Genomic DNA, 21,681 nt, shown 5'->3' on the forward strand with positions numbered 1-21,681 from the left:
TGTTTTATTTTTGAAGACGAATTCACATTAGAAGTAGTGTTTTCCCACCCTTCTTCCTTCTAGTGCAGGGGTCGGCAACGAAAATAGCAAGAAGAGCCTTTTTTCTCCCCCAAATTCAGTAAGAAACTCAATAATTCCAAAGCACAATGCATGTGAATATGAGACAGTCCTTAATAAATAACACCAAACCATAGTTTTTAGAACTCCTATTTTAAGAACAGTGCACACACAGTGATTTATATTGTGATACATGATCACTGCAGGACGTTCTCAAACTTTTTACATATTCTATTTCCCTCACACTTTACATGTGTGTGTTTGTACCACTATCTTCCTGACTTTCACTCCTGAATCCAGTTTAATTATGCCAACTTTACTTCCCATTTAATTTCAGTTTTCTTTCTTAAACAGTGTGTTGCCTGTCACAGCATTCTGTTTCCTTTCCAAATCAAGGCTTTATTAATAACACGATCAAAACACAGATCTATGGTATCACATCCCCCAATGCACTATGTATTAAAACAGCATGTATTAAAGGGCTGTTTTGAGATCACTTACAGTTTGCTAGTTAGATATGAGTTGTTCATTGCTGGGCTTTTAGATGTTCAGCATTTATCAAATAACCAGAGGGATTCTTCACTTTGCAATTATAGCATTGGGGGCCACAAAGAAGTCCTTAAAGAGCTGCAGGTTGCAGACCCCTATTCTAGTGTAAAGAAAGTCATTTGTATACCCTTACCCAGTTAGTGCCAATATTAGCAAATGCAGTAGCACAGGGAGCTTGCTTTACCACTTTTGGGCACAGGCATGGGAGCAGGTGAGTAATTTCTCCATCCCCTTTAAGTTAACAGACACCGTAGGCTCACGGAACCTCATGTGCTCTGGCCCTATAATTGCACTATGCTGATATTAAACCTATTGAGAAATGGCTTTCTTCGTTTTGTTAGGTGTGTATGACTTTTCTCTAATACCTATTCATCTTCAAAAGCATCCTGGCCTCATTCCTACCTATCTCCAATTCTAGGTCTTCCATGTAGTTTCCATTCTCATTCTTTTATTTATACTCTGTGTGATATTTGTTCACTTTTCATTTTCTAACTTTCTTTTAGTTTCTCTGTTTCTAGAACCAACAGCTCTTTTCTCTTCTTTTGCCATTTCCATTTTTACCTCTTATTCTCAATGGCCTTATTTAATTCTGTTTGTCTTCTTTTTCTACTAAGCTTTTTTCTTTGTCATACTTTTTATTCTCTTATGATATTCCTTGCCAGCTGGAAATGGATGCTTATTTGTGATTTAATTTCTTCTTCTTCTTCTTCTTTTTTTTTAAATCAGTGTGAGCTTGTTATGGACTGAAGATGTTGATGGACCAACTCCACACACAGCTGCACTAGCTATATAGTTTAATTTAATTAATTTGTTGGGATTTCATTTAAATTAAATGAAGAGAAGTGGCATGCTTATTTTAATTAGGACTAATAAACACCAAACAGGCTTATGAAAATCCAAAGTTAAATGGTAAAGAAGCACTGAACTTAAGCTATATTTGTTGAAGTGACCATTCAAAAACTTCATGAAATTGAAAAATATACTGCAGATGATGATAAATAAAAGGCTCTTTAGCATTATATGTAAATTCCATCTGGAAAAGAAAATCTTTTGTTTAGGTTTTATCTGGTCTGGTGCTCTCATATTATATCTTGTGGCAATAAGAGAAGAGTCAAAATGAGCCACCTGACTGTAAAATAGTACATTAGGAATGGTTTTTTTGTTCCTTTAGGCCGGGGTTGACAACCAAAATAGCTAGAAGAGCCATTTTTTCCAATTTTGTAGAAAAACTCAATAATTCAAGAGCTGCAATACATGTGAATACAAGACAGTCTTTAATAAAATATGTTAAACCACACTTTTTGTAACCCCTATTTTAAGAACAGTTTGCATGCAGAATGATTTGTAATGTGATACATGTTTACTGCAAGAAATTCACAAACTTTTTACATATTCTATTTCCTCACACTTTACATGTGTGTTTGTACCACTATCTTCTTGATTTTCACACCGAACCTTCTCTTTCTCTGGAGGATACTAGGGGGAGTTATCCAATGTTTCAAGATCACATATCATTTGCTATTTAGATAGTTGTTGTTCATTTTTGGGCTTTGAGACATTCACTGTTTACCAAAAATAATCAGGAGAGTTTGCAATTACAGAGTTGGGAGCCATGAAGAAGTCCTTAAAGACCCTCACGTGGCTCCGGAGCCACAAGTTGCAGACCCCTGCCGTTGGCTTTGTCTACATGGTGAGCTGTTTTTGAAATTTACGCAATTTGCACTATGCATTTGAATCCAAGATATTAACACTATTGCATAAGGAATTTTGAAATTCCTTATTCCAAAGTTGATGCCATCCAAATGGTACCAGAAGTTTGGAAAAAAGCTGCTATTTCAAAAGTTCCAGTATCCCTCATATGACAAGGCAAAACAGCACTGCTATTTTGAGCACAGGGGAAAACAGTGGCCTTTCCATTTCAGGATACATTTGTACCCCAAGATAGCAATCACCATGTAGACATAGCTTTAGAGTTTGTAATATGTTCCAATTTGTCCCAGGAGGACTCTTCTGCAACAATGGTGCTGACGTCTTTGTCCCCTAAAAAGAACTTTTGATCCTAGATATTTATTCTTTTAGTCCCCAAATTTAGCATTCTAAAACTTACTCCACTCTGAATACTAAGTTATTTGTCTGCTTAGATAGTCTGGCTTTTTCATTTCTCTTTTAGATCAATTTCCTTGATGGAGAGAATATGGTTCAGCACTCAGCTCACACAGTTTCAAGATATGTCTACACTGCAATCAGACACCTGAGGCTGGCTTGGGCTAAGGGGCTGTTTAATTGCAATATAGATGTTAGGGCTTGTGTTGACACCCAGACTCTACAACCCTGAAAGGAAGGAGAGTCTCTCAGCACAAGCTGGAGCCTGAGCCCAGAAGTCTATATTTCAATTAAACAGGCCTTCAACCCAGGCCATACATGCTCAAATCCCTGGAACAGGCCAGCTGAGAGTTTTTAACTGCATACACCCAATGGCTTTCCGCTTATGTCTTTGGTTCTTGTCCTTCATGCAGATGGATACGTTGCAGAATTTTGCAGTCTGATACATGCAGATGTCACTGCCGTCGAACAAGTCAATTTTACTATGTAACTGCATTGCAAGAACAGAGTCCCTTGGAATTCTCACAAGAGCTCATTTCTCCTGTGTCCATTCCTCACCAAAAATAAATAAATAAATAAATAAATAAATAAAAGGTTATTGCAAGTGACCTCTTTCTTTGCTGCAGCTGTTACTGTGTTTTCCATATATATTTGTTGGGATTTTAAAGTGGAAACATATAGAATCACAAAGGTACTTGTGGTTTGTATTTGTTTTTTCAGTATTTTATGTGTGTTATTTAGAGTTCTCCTATAGTCAATTTGCTTTGCAATGCTCAACAGCTCCATAAGATCTGATTTCAAAGTGCTGGTTCAGAAACTTTTCAGAAGCTCTAATGAGCTTGCAGTTTTTTTTTTTCCTGCTTCCTAGTCATGTTGGCTTTCTGATTCAAAACTTTTGTTTTTTTTCCAGACACGGTGTTATTTAGGGTGGCCATCCCTCCCATTTTGGGCACCATCCCGTTGTCCTGATTTATTTCGCCAAAGGGGCTTATTGCCCCATATTCCACTTTTTTTTTTACAAGTGCAGGTGGCTGCCCCCAGTTCTGGCTCACCATGGCTGGAAGAGCTGGGAGCTGGACCCATGCGGAAGCATGGCTGCTGCCCAACTTCCCCCAGCTGGGGGAGCCAAGGGCCTGACTTGTGCAGCAGCATGGCTGCCACCCGGCTTCCCCTGGCTGTGGAAGCAAGGAGCCGACCGCATGGTGGTATGCCTGCTGTCCAGCTTCCCCCAGCTGGTGGATCAGTGTGGCTCCCTCCTAGCTTCCCATAGCTGGTGGAAGCTGGGAGCTTCGCTGGAAGGGCAGAAGTCCCGTTTCCAATTACCCAAGACATAGGGTAGCTGACAGCTGCAGCTGCCCCACAGCCCCCATCCCTCCCAGCAGAGTGGCAACCCCCATAGGGCAGCCACCACCTGACTCCCAGATAGGGTGACCACCCGTTCCATTTTCTCCAGGATGGCATCATTCCCCCATGTCCCATATTTGCAACGGGGAGATATGGGGCTGTGTCTACACGTGCCCCAAACTTCGAAATGGCCATGCAAATGGCCATTTCGAAGTTTACTAATGAAGCGCTGAAATGCACATTCAGCGCTTCATTAGCATGCGGGCGGCAGCGGCGCTTCGAAATTGACGCGCCTTGCCGCCGCGCGGCGCGTCCAGATGGGGCTCCTTTTCGAAAGGGCCCCGCGTACTTCAAAGTCCCCTTATTCCCATCAGCTCATGGGAATAAGGGGACTTCGAAGAAGGTGGCGTCCTTTTGAAAAGGAGCCCCGTCTGGATGCGCCGCGCGGCGGCAAGGCGCATCAATTTCGAAGCGCCGCTGCCGCCCGCATGCTAATGAAGCGCTGAATATGCATTTCAGCGCTTCATTAGTAAACTTCGAAATGGCCATTTGCATGGCCATTTCGAAGTTTGGGGCACGTGTAGACACGGCCATTGGCATTCAAGAGGAGTTGTTATAGAAAGATCCTGTGAATAGGATAAATACAGAAGGTCACCAGTGAGAAATTATATAGGAAGATACAGCCAAAAGAAAACGTATTGCAGAAGGTTATACAACGGAAGTTACAGCTATCTGGGCATATCTACAGAATGAACAACAAGTGAAAAGTAAAGACCCTACTATTCGGCATAATGGACAGTTTGTATTGGAGAGGCAGACCCCACAGACAATGAGTAGATGATAAAGAAGATTGGTGCAGAGCTAGTTTACAGAAACCAACCCACTCCGCCCCTGGACACGGAAAGATGGAAAGAAATAGTGAGGGAGGCATTGGACACCAACAGGTGCTGAGCCCATGGTTGTTTTTATTGATGAGGACGATGATGAGAGCATTATCCTTTTCAGTACAGTGTGCTAACACAGTTATAATGAAGAGTGGGTATTATGTGCCTGAGGTTTCTACTAAGTAATTATCTTGAATTCATCTTATTACTGCCATTAACTTCTCATTAAACTGCTGACTTTTAAAAACAATACTTACAAGGCTTCTACAGCCCTGTCTTCTTAAAAGGGGACACAGCTACTCTGAATCTGTTATCTCGCAACTGGTGGGAAGTTTCCAGCCAAAAGACTAGAACAGAGTACGCACTGACAAGGAACCTGCTGCTTTAAATCAAGTAGTAAAAGTGTGCTCTGGCTGTTCAGAAAAGGTAAAAAGCCAGCCTACCAGGTCACATGGAGACCTCTCCTGGGGAAGAAAAACCCACTTATCAGTGAGCCAGAATAGTCAGCCACTCCCTCCCCCTCCCCCACCGCCCAACAATAATGCTGGGTGAAGGAAACATGCCAGAGTGCTGCTTTGCTATGCTGGACCTCATCTGACAAAACAGCCTCATGGGGATCCATTACCAGCCAAGGCAATTTCAAGGTAAAAATAAAGCCATTTTTGCCCTTCCAGCGATTCTGGCTGACTTCCACTAGCCCACAGCTGCATATTCAGCCACAATAGGTGTTTGTGAAACTAACATTAGGTGTGGTCACAGAAATCCTTTCAAACTGGAACTATCACTATGTCACATAGGCCATGTCTACACTAGCCCAACTCTTCGAAATGGCCATGCAAATGGCTACTTTGAAGATTACTAATGAGGCGCTGAAATGCATATTCAGCGCCTCATTAGCATGCCAGTGGCCACGGCTCTTTGAAATTGCCGCATCTCGCTGCTGCAGCTGGTCCAAACGAGGCTCCTTTTCGAAAGGACTCCAGGAACTTCGAAATCCCCTTATTCCTATCAGTTTATAGGAATAAGGGGATTTCGAAGTTCCCGGGGTCCTTTCGAAAAGGAGCCCCATCTGAACAAGCCGCACGGCAGCGAGAAGTGGCACTTTCGAAGAGCTGCGGCCGCCAGCATGCTAATGAGGCGCTGAATATGCATTTCAACGCCTCATTAGTAATCTTCAAAATGGCCATGCAAATGGGCTAGTGCAGATGTGGTCTTAGTGGAATAAATCTAGGTTTACAAGAAGTTTGTACTATTTTTATTTGTTTGTGCTGTGTCTCCTAAAGTCTCAATCAAGACCAAGGCCTCATTCTGTTAGTGCTGCATGAACTTAAGGTAAGAGACAATCCTTCCCTAAATGGGCACACAGTCTAATTTGAGATCAAGCATAAAGAGTGAGAATAGCAAATAAAAAAAAGCTGAAAGGAAGAAAGAGGATGGGGACAATGATAATAAGACCATACGGTTAAACAGACAGCTACTGCACAGCTTGACAGTTCCTGAAAGTAACCATTTTCTAAAAAAGTAAATAAAAACAGCTATCCCCAATTTATGTTCAATCAAACCACCATATGGCCAATGTCCTATTTAAAGAAACTGCTTTCATGGAAGAATAGCTTGCAAAATCTGTTAACTGAAATAGAAATTCCGTCACGCTGAATTTTTAAAAAAAACCACTGAATACTGTAAATGATGTATAGGCTATTCTTTTATCAACACTGCTTTAATGTGTTCATTAAAGAAATCTTTCTGCGCAAAGTCTACAAAGTCCAGTTATATTGCACAGAAGTAATTTCTTCTACTCATACTTTCACTGTCTATTAGGTCAATTACAAGCTGTTTGTTAAAGCTAGTCCATGTAAGATGTTTGACCCAAACACATTTGCAGTTTAGCATAAGCGAAGTCAGATGCAGAGTATAGATCTTCTGACATTTAAATATATTTCTGTAATGAACTTTTGGATATGAGGTAAACAAAATGACTTAAAAATGTAAAGTTTACTTATTTAACTTTGTATCATGACACGTATTATTCACTAATATCATCTGCTTGCTTCATAAAAAAACGATATAGACATTACACACATTAACTTTTACATTTCTCTCCTTCATATTTCTAATATGCTGTCATATTCATTACCAATACAGTTACGTCCTACTCTCCCTATTCCAGACCCTGTATTTATTTGATTATAATCACCCTGGTTTTCTAAGTCAGATCAAAGGAACATGTTCTTCCAATATATGAAGACAGGACTCAAAATACTGATGAGTTACAGATATTAAGTAGAGGATACATTCTACAGTTTATTTTCCAGTCTATCGTAGGAAACCAAACAACCGCCAGTCTCACTTTGACTGTGGGTCTTCCAGATGATTGCCATCACAGATCCATGCCGTAGACAATACAGTGTGCATCCATGAAGTTCAATCTATTTTGTGTGAATTCAACATATTTAATCTAATCTGCCCACTTGAAGCAAGGGTTTCAAAGAGGCAAGAGTATAAACTAATCCCTCAAATGAGCCTGTTTCATCTTAATTATACAAAACTACCACAGCACTGAAAATTATTCTAATGTTACTTCATGGCTCAAGAGCCAACCACCTAATTCATCTAGAGTCCCTGGATAACGTTAAACTCGATCTCTTTAAAGAACCTCATGAAGAACTGCTGGCTTCTGGGACACTGGGTCAGCCAAACCCTCCTGGCTATTGTATTCTGAGGTGAGGAGAATTTTCCACCTACATAAATAGTGAGTCGCTCATTTTCTAAAGTTATGTTTGAGCCAGTACTATTAAGGCAGACAGGGACCACAATAATCCTAAGTGACAATCTGTCAATGGAAAAGAACGGGAGATTGCTCTTCAGATTTTTGATTACAGGAGGGTATCATGCATGGGCATATATGCTACTGAACATACTGGGGTTTGGTATGTGTTGGAGAAGGAAATGAAAGCTTAAGGGAGAGCTGGAGTGTGTTATTGACAAAATGCTAGATGTGTAGATTATGTGTTTGTGACAAGGAATGCTGGAAACACTTTCCTTCACTTATTTTCATGCTCCCAAAGATTTGAACTGGTGGGCTGTATACCAATACACCATTCCCTGTCCAACCAAATGAAGGTTTTGTTGCGTGTTAATATTACACATAGATGTCTTTGAGGCATCAGTAAGCTAAATATTCTGCAAATAAATCATTGTTAACAATTTGTTCCTGATAAGGTCACAGTAGAATCCAGTTTAGTCAACCAGAAAAGTACAGGTCTGCCATAGAGTAGTAAAGTGCACAATAATAAAATCTTTCTGAGCACAGCCAAGATGCCAGGAAATCAACATCTAATTTTAAATAATAGTGTGCTATCAATATACTATTGATATTTAAAATAAGGTATACTTCTCAGGTTCTATATCTATCTATATATCCAATTTAAACATTCAGAACTTCATTACTATTCAGTCTAAAATCAAAACTTGAAAAGCTCATGAAATGCTCTTCCAATATTTTATCAAAATAAGGAACTGATACATACATGACGGTGTTAATGCCTGAAAGTTGTTGGAACATCTGTAGACCACAACCCACAATTAAAGCTCTTCGTGTTGGAGGGTAGGTCAGCATTCTGCAGATCACAGGACCACCTTTAAAAACAGAAAAGCACAAAACATATTATGAACCCACCAGTTCAATACTCCCAGTTAGGACATTTTTCCTCATATTTTCATCAAATCTAGAATATAGTGCTCATACTTAATCTAGTTTTCCATTTTCTGCATTCTCCTAAACAGAAGACTTACAGGGGATTTAGGCCCAAAATATAATTAACTTTTAAACAAAAAAAGGTTACAGTCCAATAAATTCCGTTGATTACAAGAGGCTCGTTTAATAAAAAGCTTATGCAAATTTAGATTCATAACTTCCACTAATATTAACGTAGGCCATGAAACTAAATGAGTGTGCTCTGCCACTGTTCTTATTCAGATGCTGTAATCAGAATGCACTTCCAACTCCCACTGACTTCATTCGTATAATGATTGCAGACAAGGATGCATTTTGGAACTAGCTGGGTTTCTGCTTTTTCAGCAGTCGGACCAGCAGAAGGAGCACAAGTTAACTGTCAAAAGCTTTCCACACTTCTGCTGGCATCCACCATATGTGGAGATGGTAAAAGAGGAGCAAAGAAAACAGCCAGAATAACCTTGTGCTCCACAAGGAGGACAGAAATACTTTTACCAAACAGAAAACATTTCTCTTTGCCCACCAAGTTTAATTTTAAAGTTCAAGTGTCCTAAAACAGTCTGAGAAAGAAAGGTGGAACATGAAAACAAGCAAAAAGAGCGTAAGACTCAACACCATTAGCTAATAGAACGAATTTGTGCTCCTAGCACCATTAATCACCTCAGTGGGCTGCAGTAGCTGATTCGCCACATTCCAGCTCTGGGAGGGAGGGAGACGAGGAAGGACAGAATGTGAATCAGGTGATCTGCAGTGCTTTGTAGGTGCTCGGAGGAAGAGAAAGGTTTGGGAAGTGTGGGGCTTCAGTTCCGCAGCGTGCAGGAGGCACGCCACGTGTGTGGCGGATAGCCAGGGGTCTGTGGGCTGCACTTGAGCCCCAGCGGGCCACAGGTTGCCCACGATTGATATGGCACACCTACTTGCAACACCTAACAAAACTATTAGGGTACGCATACAAATCAGAATGGATTCAGTTCAAGGAATAACAGAAAAAGCTACACAAAAATACTCAGATCCAAAGTTCCCAAGGATCAAAGATTCATGGTTGGATTGCTAGATCTTCCTCAACGTCAATGCATTGCTCTTTATTAATGATTAACATGAATGATAGAAATTTCTTGTGAAATTAAGGGCTTTTAACTAACAAAGAAAGACAGATTTCAATACACAGATATTTAGGGATGCTGGACATTTGTTAGTAGGTTCAATAACTGAAGTAAAACAAGTTCAAAGAGAATCTCTTATTAAAAGCTGGTCAAACCGGTCTAGGCAAGAACTACTTTCAACAACTTAAAAATATTTTTTATTGACACCCAAACGTTGTAAATCAACTCCCTCTTCATGGTTAAAAGAAGATTCATGGGCCAGCATAAGACAAAACAGAATGTACAGAATTAATGAACAGACTCTAACATAGATGGCTACCTAGAGACTCATGTCTTTTCCCATGAATACCTTTAAAATATCTCATCAGCTATGTTCAGTAAATTTGTAACTTTTCATGCTTTTGACTAGAATCACACTTATGTCAGAATTATTCTGCTTTGTGCTGAAGATAAAAGAAGGTATACCACAACTCTGTCTCACAGCAGTTGAATGTATGATTAGACAAACAAAATTAAAGACTTTCCTTTCATAAAATTCACGGCTTTTGGCAAAACAACCCAATAAAGTGACTGAACAAATAAAAAGCATCATTAACCTTGGCATTACAGACACTTTGCAATCACAAGAATATCCAAATAAACAAAAACAAAAACAAACAAACAAACAAACAAAAAACCCTGACTGTATGAAAGATAGATGCTTTTGACATTGGAAATGATTCTTACATTGTTTAAAAACACCTGCCCTTAATTGTTTTCAGGATTTAGCATTCTCTCTGCATCTCCTTCTGCCAGCAAAATAAAAGGTGCTCTTGAACAGGGACAGCCAGCAATTTAGCAGAACAATTTTCAGACAAGATATGTGACATTAAATAGTGGAGAGGAGTTGTCACTGGGTTTTTTTTTTGTTTGTCTGTTTTTTTGTTTTTGCACCTGTCTATTAACAACATTGTTGCATAGTTGGACCACCTCAGGCAAACAAGCTTGTAAGTGTTCATGTCAACATGGCGCGGAGTCTTATACCATTGGTAAGGGCTATAATCATCTTCATCCAAGAGAAAAAGTCCAGACATAGAAAAGAATTCAAATGTGGCCTCCGCTAAAATAGATTGGTTGAATTTATTTAGAGTGATGGTCTCAGAGAAGTAAATTACACTCTGGCAATGATCATAGGATATAGGGCAAGGCAAAGTTAGCAACAGAGTCTTCAACAGTTTCTTGCCAAATAACCTAGGCAGCAGCTTGTAGCAACAATTTAAATGGAGGCCTGCCTGAATCTTATCCTGCAGTTACTGAGAAGGAATATTTCCAAGGACCAAGGTCACAGAAAAACAGTCACCTCTCAAGAGTTTAGCATAAATGAGCTCAATCCATAGAGCAGCTCCTCTGACTAAATCTTATCCTGATGCCACACCATGCACCTTCTTCTATTTCTACGAAGCAATTCAATAGTGGTCATTCAAGATGGTGGCTCTGATGGAGAAGGTGGCAGCTCATTCCTCCGGGCTGCACCAGTGGTTCCTGGGAAGGAGGTTGCAGCGGGCTGGGGATTTCAGGGACTGGGCCAGGATGGGTGTTGGGAGCAAGCTGAGCCAAAGGGTGTGGGGGGAGCTGTGGGATGGGGGGAGTGTTGGGAGCGGGCCGGGCTGGGCCAGGCTGGAGGGTGCTGGGGGAGCTGCGGGCCGGGGGTTGTTGGGAGCAGGCTGGGCTGGAGGGTGCAGAGGGAGCTGCGGAGCATGGCTGGAGGCACCTGGCCACACGGCTGCAGGTGCCCTGCTGCACGGCCGGAGCCGCTTTGCGGCACATGGCCGCGGTTGCCCTGCCACACAGTGGGAGCCACTTTTCCATGTGCAGCTGGACGTACCGGTGGTTCTTCCAGGCTGCACCAGCGGTAAGTCCTTATCTTACCTGGAGGGGCTGCAGGCAGCAGTGGGCTGGGGGCGTTCAGGAACTGGGCTGGGGTGGGTGTGGGGAGAGGGTCGGATAGGGCCGGTGGGTCGGGGGGAGCTGTGGGCAGGAGGGGTGTTGGAAGTGGGTCAGGCTGAGCTGGAGGGTGTTGGGGGAGCTGCACAGCATGGCTCAAGGCATCTGACTACATGGCTGTGGGCACCCCGCTGTGCAGCTGGAGCTGCTTCACAGCATACAGCCATGGCTGCCCTGCCACGTGGCGGGAGCCGCTTTGCCATGCGCTGCTGGAGGTACCGGTGGCTCCAGTGCAGGAGGTGACAGCTCCTCCAGACTGCACCAGTGGTAAGTCCTTAACTTTCCTGGGGGTGGGGGGTTAGGGGACCGGGCCAGGGGTGTTGGGAGTGGGACGGGTCTTGGGGTGTGGGACAGGGGCTACAACCAGAGGGGTGATAGGAGCAGGCTGGGCTGTACTGGGCCAGGGGGTGCGGGGGGGCTGCAGACAGGGGGGTGTTGGGAGCAGACTGGGTGCAGGCAGGGCTGCCGGCAGGGGGGTAAGCTCAGCGACAGGGGAGCAGGCGGTGGTGGTGAAGATTGAGCCGGCCCGATCCTCCCTGCCATTTGCCATGTGGTATTTCTTCTTTCTCACATGGTCCCCCCACAAGCCCCTAGCAGGGGCAACAGTGCCAGCAGCCCAGATACGCTGGGTGAGCAGTGCAGACCTCTGAGTGTGACAGTGGGTGGGCGGATTGAGCAGCTTTTGCACCCTCATTCTGCATGAGATGAGGGTCTGGGATACTTGGATCCCTGGATTATTTTGGGTAATCCAAATGGCGAATGAACCATGATTTGGTCACAGGCATCCAAGGGAGCGTGACTCCTTACGTCACCCCACGGAAGACAACCCTGTCAGAAAATTCCCCACTGCCTTGTGAGTAGGTTCAGGAGATACAAAGGCTATGGGAATAAACCCAGACAGAAAATCCGGAATGGAGACCCTAAAGCGGTTAGCAGAGAGGATTTGTCCAACCTCCTTTCCAGCATCTCCTTGCAGTCACCTCAGTTCCAAACGTACAGACTTCTGTCTTTCCTTTGAATCCAACTGGGGTGACCGAGAGGGGAATAGTGCCGCTTGGGCAACGCACTTGCTCCAAACACTAGCCCAGGCAATGTAGTCTGTCAGAGGGTGCCAAATGGAGAGAACATTCTGTCCTTACTGATAGCCTGGAAACAACACGGGAAGTGGCAGTTACAGGTTATAAGCCCTCCTCAACTGGCGAAGAGGATGACGCCATGGGTCACTTTCATCAGTGGGAGGAGTCATTGTGCTCCACTGGTCAGCTACTGCCCACCTCAAGGTGGGCAGCCCCCAGTCAATAAGGTGCTGACCTGCCACATCTGCCTTCCTCATTGGGTGCATGAGGATAGACCAAAAATCAAAACGTACATGTAAATGACGTACCCACCAAAAAACAAAATAATAAATCAACTTGCCTCTGGCTCGGTAGCTGGAACGTGCAGACCACGTGTCCAGGACTTGAATCTTATGAACACGGACTCAATATGCAAAACAGCAGTCATAGACCAACAGCTACACAAACTGAACGTCGACATTGCTGCTCTCCAGGAAACCAGGCTGGCAGACGCTGGGTCAGTAAAAGAAACCAACTACACTTTCTTCTGGAAGGGCTTGAGTTCAGAGGAACACCACTTCTGTGGAGTTGTATTTGCTGTTTGGAGCAATCTGCTGAAATCTATCAATACATACACAATGGAATCGTAATGCATTATATCCCCGAAGCTCTGCACCAAGTCAGGATATGTCAACATCATCAGTGCTTATGCGCCAAAGACAAGGACTGCTTTTATTATAATCTTCGGAAAGTTATTGACTCCTTTCCAAATGGCAAACAACTGTACATCCTTGGTGACTTCAGTGCTAGAGCCGGACAAAACCATCAGTCCTGGCCCATCTGCCTTGGTCATTACAGTAACAGGAAAATAAACAAAAATGGTCAAAGCCTTCTCAAATTCAGCTCTCATAATCACCTCTGAATCTCAAATACTTTCTTTAACTTGAAAGAGTGTCACAAGGTTTCATGGAGCCACCCCAGATCCAGTCACTGGCATCAACTTGACCTCATATTGGTACGCAGGAAACATCTCAATGCTGTCAAAATTACACGCACATATCACAGCACAGATTGTGACACTGATCACTTCTTGATCATCGGCAATGAAAATCGTCCCAAAGAAACTACGTGACAAAAGAATGCAATAAGCCAAAAATCAATGCCCTCAATACCAGAGATGCGCTGAAATGCTCTGTCTTCACAGATGATCTCACTCGCAAAATGGAACACAAACCTGACCAACAAACCGTTGATGAAACGCGGTCCATGCTGACAGATGCAATATACGAACGTGCCAAATCCGCCTTTGGAACATTCAAATTCTCTAACAAAGACTGGATCGATGAAAAGGCTGACATTCTTAGGCCTCTTCTTGAAGAAAAACACAAGGCACATCTGAATAACAAAGAACCCATCTCAAAGCACAGGAGATCAACTTCGACATGCAAGATCTGTTCTTCAGAGAGAATCCAGGTGCTGTGTGAACAAGTATCAGGACGATCTGTGTTCTAATATTCAAAAAACATCTGATTTGGGCAACCTGAAAACCATGTATGGTGGATTAAAGAAAGCACTCAGACCAAACATCACCAAAGTCACCCCACAGAAGCATTTAAATGGACAGGCGATCACAGACAAAAAGCTGCAGATGTACAGATGGGTGGAACACTACTCGAGTCTTTATTCCCATGAGCATACAATACAACCTGAACTTGACAACCTTATCCTAACTCTGCCAGAAATGTCTGAGCTAGATGCAGAGCCTACGGAGAAGGAACTTTCTCAAGCTCTCAATGTTTCCTCCAATGGAAAAGTGCCAGGAAACAAACAGAATTCCAGCTGAAGTCATGAAGGCAAACAAGTGTGTGCTCTTCACCTTCCTCTATGATTTAATCCTAAAATGTTGGAGAGCAGGTGATGTCCCATGTGACATGAAGGATGCAAACATCACCACCCTGTATAAAAACAAAGGCAACAAGGGTGACTGCAACAACTACAGAGGCATCTCGTTACTGAGCAACACAGGCAAAGCATTTGCCCGTGTCATTCTCAAACACCTGTAAAAACTCGCAGATCAAGTCTATCCAGAACCACAATGTGGCTTCAGGGCTGGCAGGTCAAAAATGAACATGATTTTCTCACTTCGACAACTACAGGAAAAATGCAGAGAACAAGAAAAGCCATTATTCTTAGCATTTGTGGACTTAACAAAGGCGTTTGACACAGTCAGTAGATCAGAACTATACAGAGTATTAACCAAGACTGGCTGCCCACTGACCCTGCTCAAGCTCATAATATCCTTTTATGAAAACATAAAAGCAACAGTGCAATATGATGGATCTATATCTGAACACTTTGCAATCAACAGCGTAGTCAAACAAGCAATTGTTCTTGCCCCTACCCTCTTCGGCATATTCTTCTCAGTTCTACTAAATTGTGCATTTCAAAACTCACACAGCAATGTATTTTTCCACACAAGATTAGATGGCCCTCTCTACAACCTGGCAAGACTCAAGGCCAAAACTAAGGTCAAGAAAGTCCTCATCAGGAAACTCCTCTTCACAGATGATGCAGCTCTCATCACTCGTAATGAAGACACGCTACAGTCACTGATGGATTCTCTATCCAGACCCTGCAAGTTGTTTTCCCTTGACATAAGCATGAAGAAAACTGTTCTATTCACTCAAGGTATATCTCAGCAACCCAATGTCATTCTGGGTAACAGCCCGTTAGATGTGGTTCAGCAATTCTGTTACCTTGGATCTACTGTCACCACAAACCTATCCATGGACCAAGAACTGAACATCAGACTTGGGAAGGCAGCTATACAGATATCCTGTCAAGCTCTGGCATACCCAGCCTCACAGAGATCCTCAACAGCAGATGACTATGATCGCTTGGTTATGTGAGAAGAATGGGTATGAATGTTTTCTCAAAGAAATCCTCTTCAGTGAACTGTCATGTGGGTTAGAACAAGAAGACTAAAGCTAAGATTCAAGGACACATGCAAAAACATGATGAAAAAATTCAACATCGATATAAAATCCAGGGAACCTACATCATCAGATCAAAATACCTGGTGACAATTGCTATGACAGGGCACACCATCTTTCCACAGTATAGATGCACGCCATGCAAAAGACATTTGTCTGAGAAGGAAAAACTCTCAGATTCAAGAATCTGGAAATAGACAGACATGCGGTTATTGCAATTGACCATGCAAATCCAATAGTGGATGGATAAGCCGTAACAGAAGCTGTAGACCCAAACAATACCCATAGATCCTCACCACCGCTGCTAACCACTGTCTCTCAAGACGAAAAGGGCCATATTATAGAGCAATACAGGAATTTGCCTATCCAGAGACAAAGGTCAAGAGGGAAATACTTTTCCCACTCTCTGTTTGCTAGCTACTTAGGATGGAAGATAGGAGTGTGTCTGTTTCTTTTCTCACTCCTTCTCACAGAGCAATAGCACTTACTCCATTCCCCGAGGAAGCTTCCACACCTAGTCCAGCATCATCAGCCCTGCTGTTCATGCTTTTTAACAGGTGTCCAATGCTCTATTCCCTAGCCCAAGAGTGAGCAAACTGGGGGCTGGACACCCCCTTGGGAGGGGGGGCCCATGAATGAAATGTCATAAGGAGGGGGCACCGCACAATTGGCTGCTATGTGTCAGGCTCATCCATCTCATTAAAATGTTGAAGTAGTCACATTTATATACCAATTAATAAAGTTTTTACATTCTTATTTTACATTATTTACATACTTATTTTCTTACACGTGCTGAAAGGCAGTTTGTTTATTTTTTTTCAAATGTACATAACTGGAATTTTCGTCAGTTTGCATTATGTTAGACAGGTTGGGGTGCCCTGCCAACTGCAGGGATAAAAACCAGGGCCCGGATGTAAAAAGTTTGCTTTCCCCTGCCCTAGTCTTCCCAACAAAGGAACAGCCAATGCAGATGAAAACTCCTGTAATTGCCAATCTTAGCCCAACACCAGACATACATGCCCAACCAGCACCTGATATGCGCTGCTTCAGTCTCCAAAGCACACCTATTAGGGATAAGCAAACGTCAACACTGTTACCACACAAAAGGTAAGAAGAATAAAATTAGAGCATCCCAAACCACTCTTTGCCTCACAATAGAACAAGTAAGACCTAACAAGGAACATCAAGGTGCCACAGGCCTTATCTCCAGCAGAAGGAGCTCCAAGAAAATCCTCAGAGCTTGAAAATGTCTTGCTCATTAGTCAGGAGCAGCGGCAAATGGTTGCCCTATCAGGTTCCTGAGCTCTGGTTGTTTTCCACATGTCAGCTGGTTGGGTGCAGTGATGTTTTCCTGCTCCTCTGACCTACATTCCTCAGCATCAGAGCCTCATTCCCCCAGCCACTTTGGTCCCTTTCTTCCACCCCAGAGTCTTCTCCTTCCCTCTCCCCTCCCATTTTTACCCCGTACGCTCATCCCCCCCCACCCTCATTCCCCTCATCCCCACAGCTTTATCCCACAGTGCCATCCCCTGAGAAGAAAAAAATAATCATTCATATTAAGCCTAAAACATAGCAGGACCAAGATATGATGCAAGCTTTATTCCTCTAAGCTCCTTGGTCACTTTGGTCTTTTTCCTTCACCCCTTTTTTCTGGGCAGAGACTTTGCACACTGGCAACAGCCCTATTTAAAATTACAGTAAACATAACTGGTATATTTATGAGTTTTAGGGTAACATTACATTGCCCAGAACAAACTATTTTCTTTTAGTAGAATAGATGGTCAGGATGCAATTGTGACATGTATGGACCAAAAAATGTAGGAAGGTTGGCAGAACTCCAGAAGCAAAAACCCGGGAAGCTAGTAGACCTCCAGCAGTAAACAAAGTTTTCTTTTATAATAGCAAGGTTTGGTCACCTGGGAATCCTGCAAACAAAAAATTTATTTTGTCAGTAAAGAAAAAAAAAATCTATCCTTTGAGAACATCTCTAGTGAGCTGAAGCTTTGTTGATGGGAAGACTAGAGCCATTGAGCACATTCACAAAGAAGTGAGAAGATGAATCTCTCAAGAATGCTTTTAAGTGGGACAAGAAGTAGAATCAAACAAGGAAACAAAATGGGGGAGAAATAAAAGAAATAATATTTTAGCCTCATGACACATTATTTCTGGAACCTACAAACTACTGTAATAAAAGCCTCCAAAACCACAGATGTAATGACGAAATAGGCGGTTCACAGACAAACAGTGCCAATTAAAGGAATACCACAGGAAGCTGAGAGAAGTTACTGATGTGTGTGTGAAGAGGCAGTGGACTGGATAGATGAAAGCAGAGGTTTCTGTTTGTGATGCTAGCTTGTCAGCTCTTTCAGAGGCAACAGAGAAAGAGCACCAGAGCATGGTAACAATGTGAGATTTAATTTTATAACTACTAATAAGCACCCTATAAACTGTATGTACATACTTTCTACTTTCCTTTCTACTTTCTCTGCCTTGCTAAATATCTTTTGACAAGGGAAAAACTGTTATAAGAAGACGAATATAGCAAAAGTTTACAGTATGATTTAAAAGAGATGATCCCGAGGTACTTTCCTTTGAATTTTACTTCAGAAATCTGTTCCCAATTGTTAGCCGGTGGCCGGGTAATGTGCAGTGAGGTACTCCCCTGGGTCCTAAGCAACCCAGTTTTTTACTTGTAGAGCAGGCAGCTCCTAGCACTCTCACCCACGGCCAGGCTGTAGTAACCAAACGGTTAAAGTTCTTTTTGTTGTGCCGGCTGTGTTGCAGTGACAAAAGGGTTAACAGCAGGGTCAGGCTCAGAGCTTAACTAGTTACAAGTTTATTAAGCTACAGTTATAAGCGTGGGGTTACAAAGGCTATTGTTTACTTCTTATATGCTAGCAAAGTACAGGTGTTAACAAGTTACGTTACAATCCAATACAAAGATATCTGTTACCATCTAACACAATATCTTGATACAATGACATCTAGTTACAGAGCTCTAATTCTTCAGCTGTGCACAAAAAAGTCGGAGACCTAGCATGGGTGTATCTTACCCTCTCTGCATCTCTCGATACCAGCGTAGCCAAGCTGGATCGGTCACTCAATTCCGCGGAAAGACGAATACGAGGTTGGGCGTCCCCAGCTGTGGACCTCGGGAGGCAATCACCTGACCCGACCAGCAGGTAGTTGGTGGAATGCACTCAAAGTTAGAGTTCTGCTGGACACATCTTTTATACCCCTTCTGGGTTACGTATTCTCTTTCTTATCTATGGTGCCAGATCATACTGGTCTGTCTTTGTGACGCCAGTTTGTTACAAGGGCATTTTGTACTTAGTTTGCACTTGTAAGACAAGAGATAAGCAATTTAGGAGTACAGGACATTCTTTTCTGTGCGGGCGGGGCACTTCCCCTTCTGGGATGCTGTGTGTGTGTGCATCATATAGATCAATGCCAGCTGGGGTGATTTCTGAGGGTTCCCCCCCCCCATGTTGACAGTCTGGCCTGTTAGCCTTCTAGCTGTACTTTCTCTTTCTCAGGGTCACGATAAGCTAGCATATCTGGGCCTCAATGAGGGCATCAAAGACTGTGCTGTCAGCAGCCATTTCCGTGCCCTGTGTGCTCCTCGGTGTGGGGGGGCGCAGCGAGCAAGCTGGCTTGTAAGGGGGAGACTCTGTCTGGCTACACCAATATTGTTTTCAATTAGTTTATTTTTGCCTGATTTTTTTTTCCCCAACTGATGAAATGAAGGATATACAGTAAACTCTGTTTTCCCCAGTACTCAAACAACTGGAATTCTCAGTTAACTGGCATTTCATCCCACTCCAGATATCCTGTTCTTACTCTGGTGGCCTCTGGCTCCTTTCCTCTCCCACCCAGTGCCCACTGCCCAAAGCAACTCCCAGAGCAGCCACAACCCCCAGAGTGGCTCTTTGCCCAGTGCCCGCTGCCATCAGTGGCTCCCCGAGCAGCTGTGCAGCAGCCAACCGCTGCAGCAGCTCCCTTGCCCAGTGCCCGTCAATGCAGTAGCTCCCCAAGAAGCTGTGTAGCAGCAGCTCCCCACCCAGTGCTCGCCACCACAGAGGCTCCCTGAGCAGCTGTGCAGCAGCTGCCCACAGAGCAGCTCCCAACCCAATGCCCAACACCAACAATGCCTCCCCACGCAGCACACTCATGCTTGAGCCCCACAAGCGGCTCCTCACCATCCCCACCAACAAGGTAACAGGGCAGTGGTTGACCAGGAGCCAATGCTTGAGGTACACAGATGAACTTTGTTATCCAGCATATTTAAATATCCAGCAACTTCCCAGTCCCTGTGCCGCGAGATATGAAACAGTCTCATGTATACTCTTTAGACATAAGGCTAGATGTAGGTCAGTCTCTGTTCCTCGTTTCCAAATAGCTGTTCATTTTTCCTGGTTACTTTGGATCATGATTTATGAAATGGGAACCCAGTTTCTCTGAAAAGTTAAAATGGATGGAAATAGTCCCTAACAAACAAAAACACAAGCAGTGAAATATTTTAACTGGTTAAGTAGCCTAGAGCTCAGTGGAAGTCTCTCTGGGTAACTTCAGATATGATTTGTTCTTCAATCCTTGTTTGCTTCAGTATGATATGTTTAGCATAGGCTGGCTCCTAGGAAGTCTGGTTGGTCATTCATGCAATTTTATGAGAGATTCCTATCAATTTTTTTCTCCATTTTATGTAAATTTATTCTGAAAAATGATATGCCCCTAGCAGAGAGATATTGTTTTATTAAAATGAAACAGATTTAACATTACATTAAGTTAGAATTGAGGGTTGCATTGAAGCATGATATGAAGTAACTATTTAAGTCAATGGAATTACAACATGGCTGGCTGATTCCAAAATTGTCACACACCAGGAAAGAAAAAGTTAGAAGTTAATTTCTCTGCCTCAGTGTTTAACATCTGGTTTTCTAACATGAAAAGAAAGGCAATAATTCATTTCCTAACGACCACCAGGATCACTAATTGAGCATCTAATGGGGTCAGAATTCAAGACCTTCACTGAGAAGACTTAAGCATATTCTTATGTCAATCTTTATTAAGCAAAGTCCCTAAGCATGTATTTAATGGTAAGTATCATTGTACTCAGCACGACCCAAATACATGCTTAAAAACATTGCTGAACTAGGGCCTGATAGCATAACCTCTGTTGAATGAACTAAACTCTGTAATTGGTGATACTCGTAAGAGGACCTGAATCTACTATAATTGCCAGACCCAGGTCCTCTTATGCACACCACCAAGTACAGGTGGCTAAAGTCCAAAATTCTCATAAAGTAGGATGCAGCAAATCAAAAACCCTGACTTATTTTATTAAACACTACACTTAAGTGAAACAAAGTAACACATTATGAAAGGAATTTGAACCTTGACAGGACAAGAAATAAATGATTGGACCACTTGAGTATTGGTCCTGAGATCTTTTAGTAACCATTAACAGAAACTCCAGGATGTGAGCAGAAGCTGAATTCTTCCACAATCAAGCTTCAGATATCTCCCGAGTTCTGAAATGGATTATCCATCTCAATTTTCATGTCCACAACAGTTTGGGTTTTGAACGCTAATTCTTTAACAAAGTATATGATCTTCACTGCCGTCATCCTTGTGTGCTTTTCAGCAACTGTGCTAAGTGAGTGCAAAGGCAGAATGACTATTTTACTCTAATTTTGCACAAGTGGTAAGTACTACGCAAGGAGTAAGGTTGTGGATAACCCATAACATCTCTGTCTCTCTCCAATAATTGATTTTATAATACTCTCGAAAACAGCAACCAATTTTGGCAATTTATCGATTGTTTTTGTAAGCCTGATCTCACATCTATCTAGTTTTCAAGATTTATGGGATAAG

At 42.7% G+C, this 21,681-nt stretch overlaps 1 protein-coding gene across 2 annotated transcripts in view; it reads right to left on the minus strand.

The window, feature by feature from the left end:
• The window catches only part of SLC2A13 (solute carrier family 2 member 13), a 387,637-nt gene that overhangs the window by 180,383 nt on the left and 185,573 nt on the right, over positions 1 to 21,681 (minus strand). For both annotated transcript variants that reach the window (XM_075016269.1, XM_075016277.1), the window contains exon 4: positions 8,468 to 8,576. In XM_075016269.1, coding sequence (XP_074872370.1) covers positions 8,468 to 8,576 — 109 coding nt within the window. The remainder of the gene's footprint in view (positions 1 to 8,467; positions 8,577 to 21,681) is intronic.

This window comes from Carettochelys insculpta, chromosome 1 (assembly GCF_033958435.1).
Source record: "Carettochelys insculpta isolate YL-2023 chromosome 1, ASM3395843v1, whole genome shotgun sequence".
NCBI lineage: Eukaryota > Metazoa > Chordata > Testudines > Carettochelyidae > Carettochelys > Carettochelys insculpta.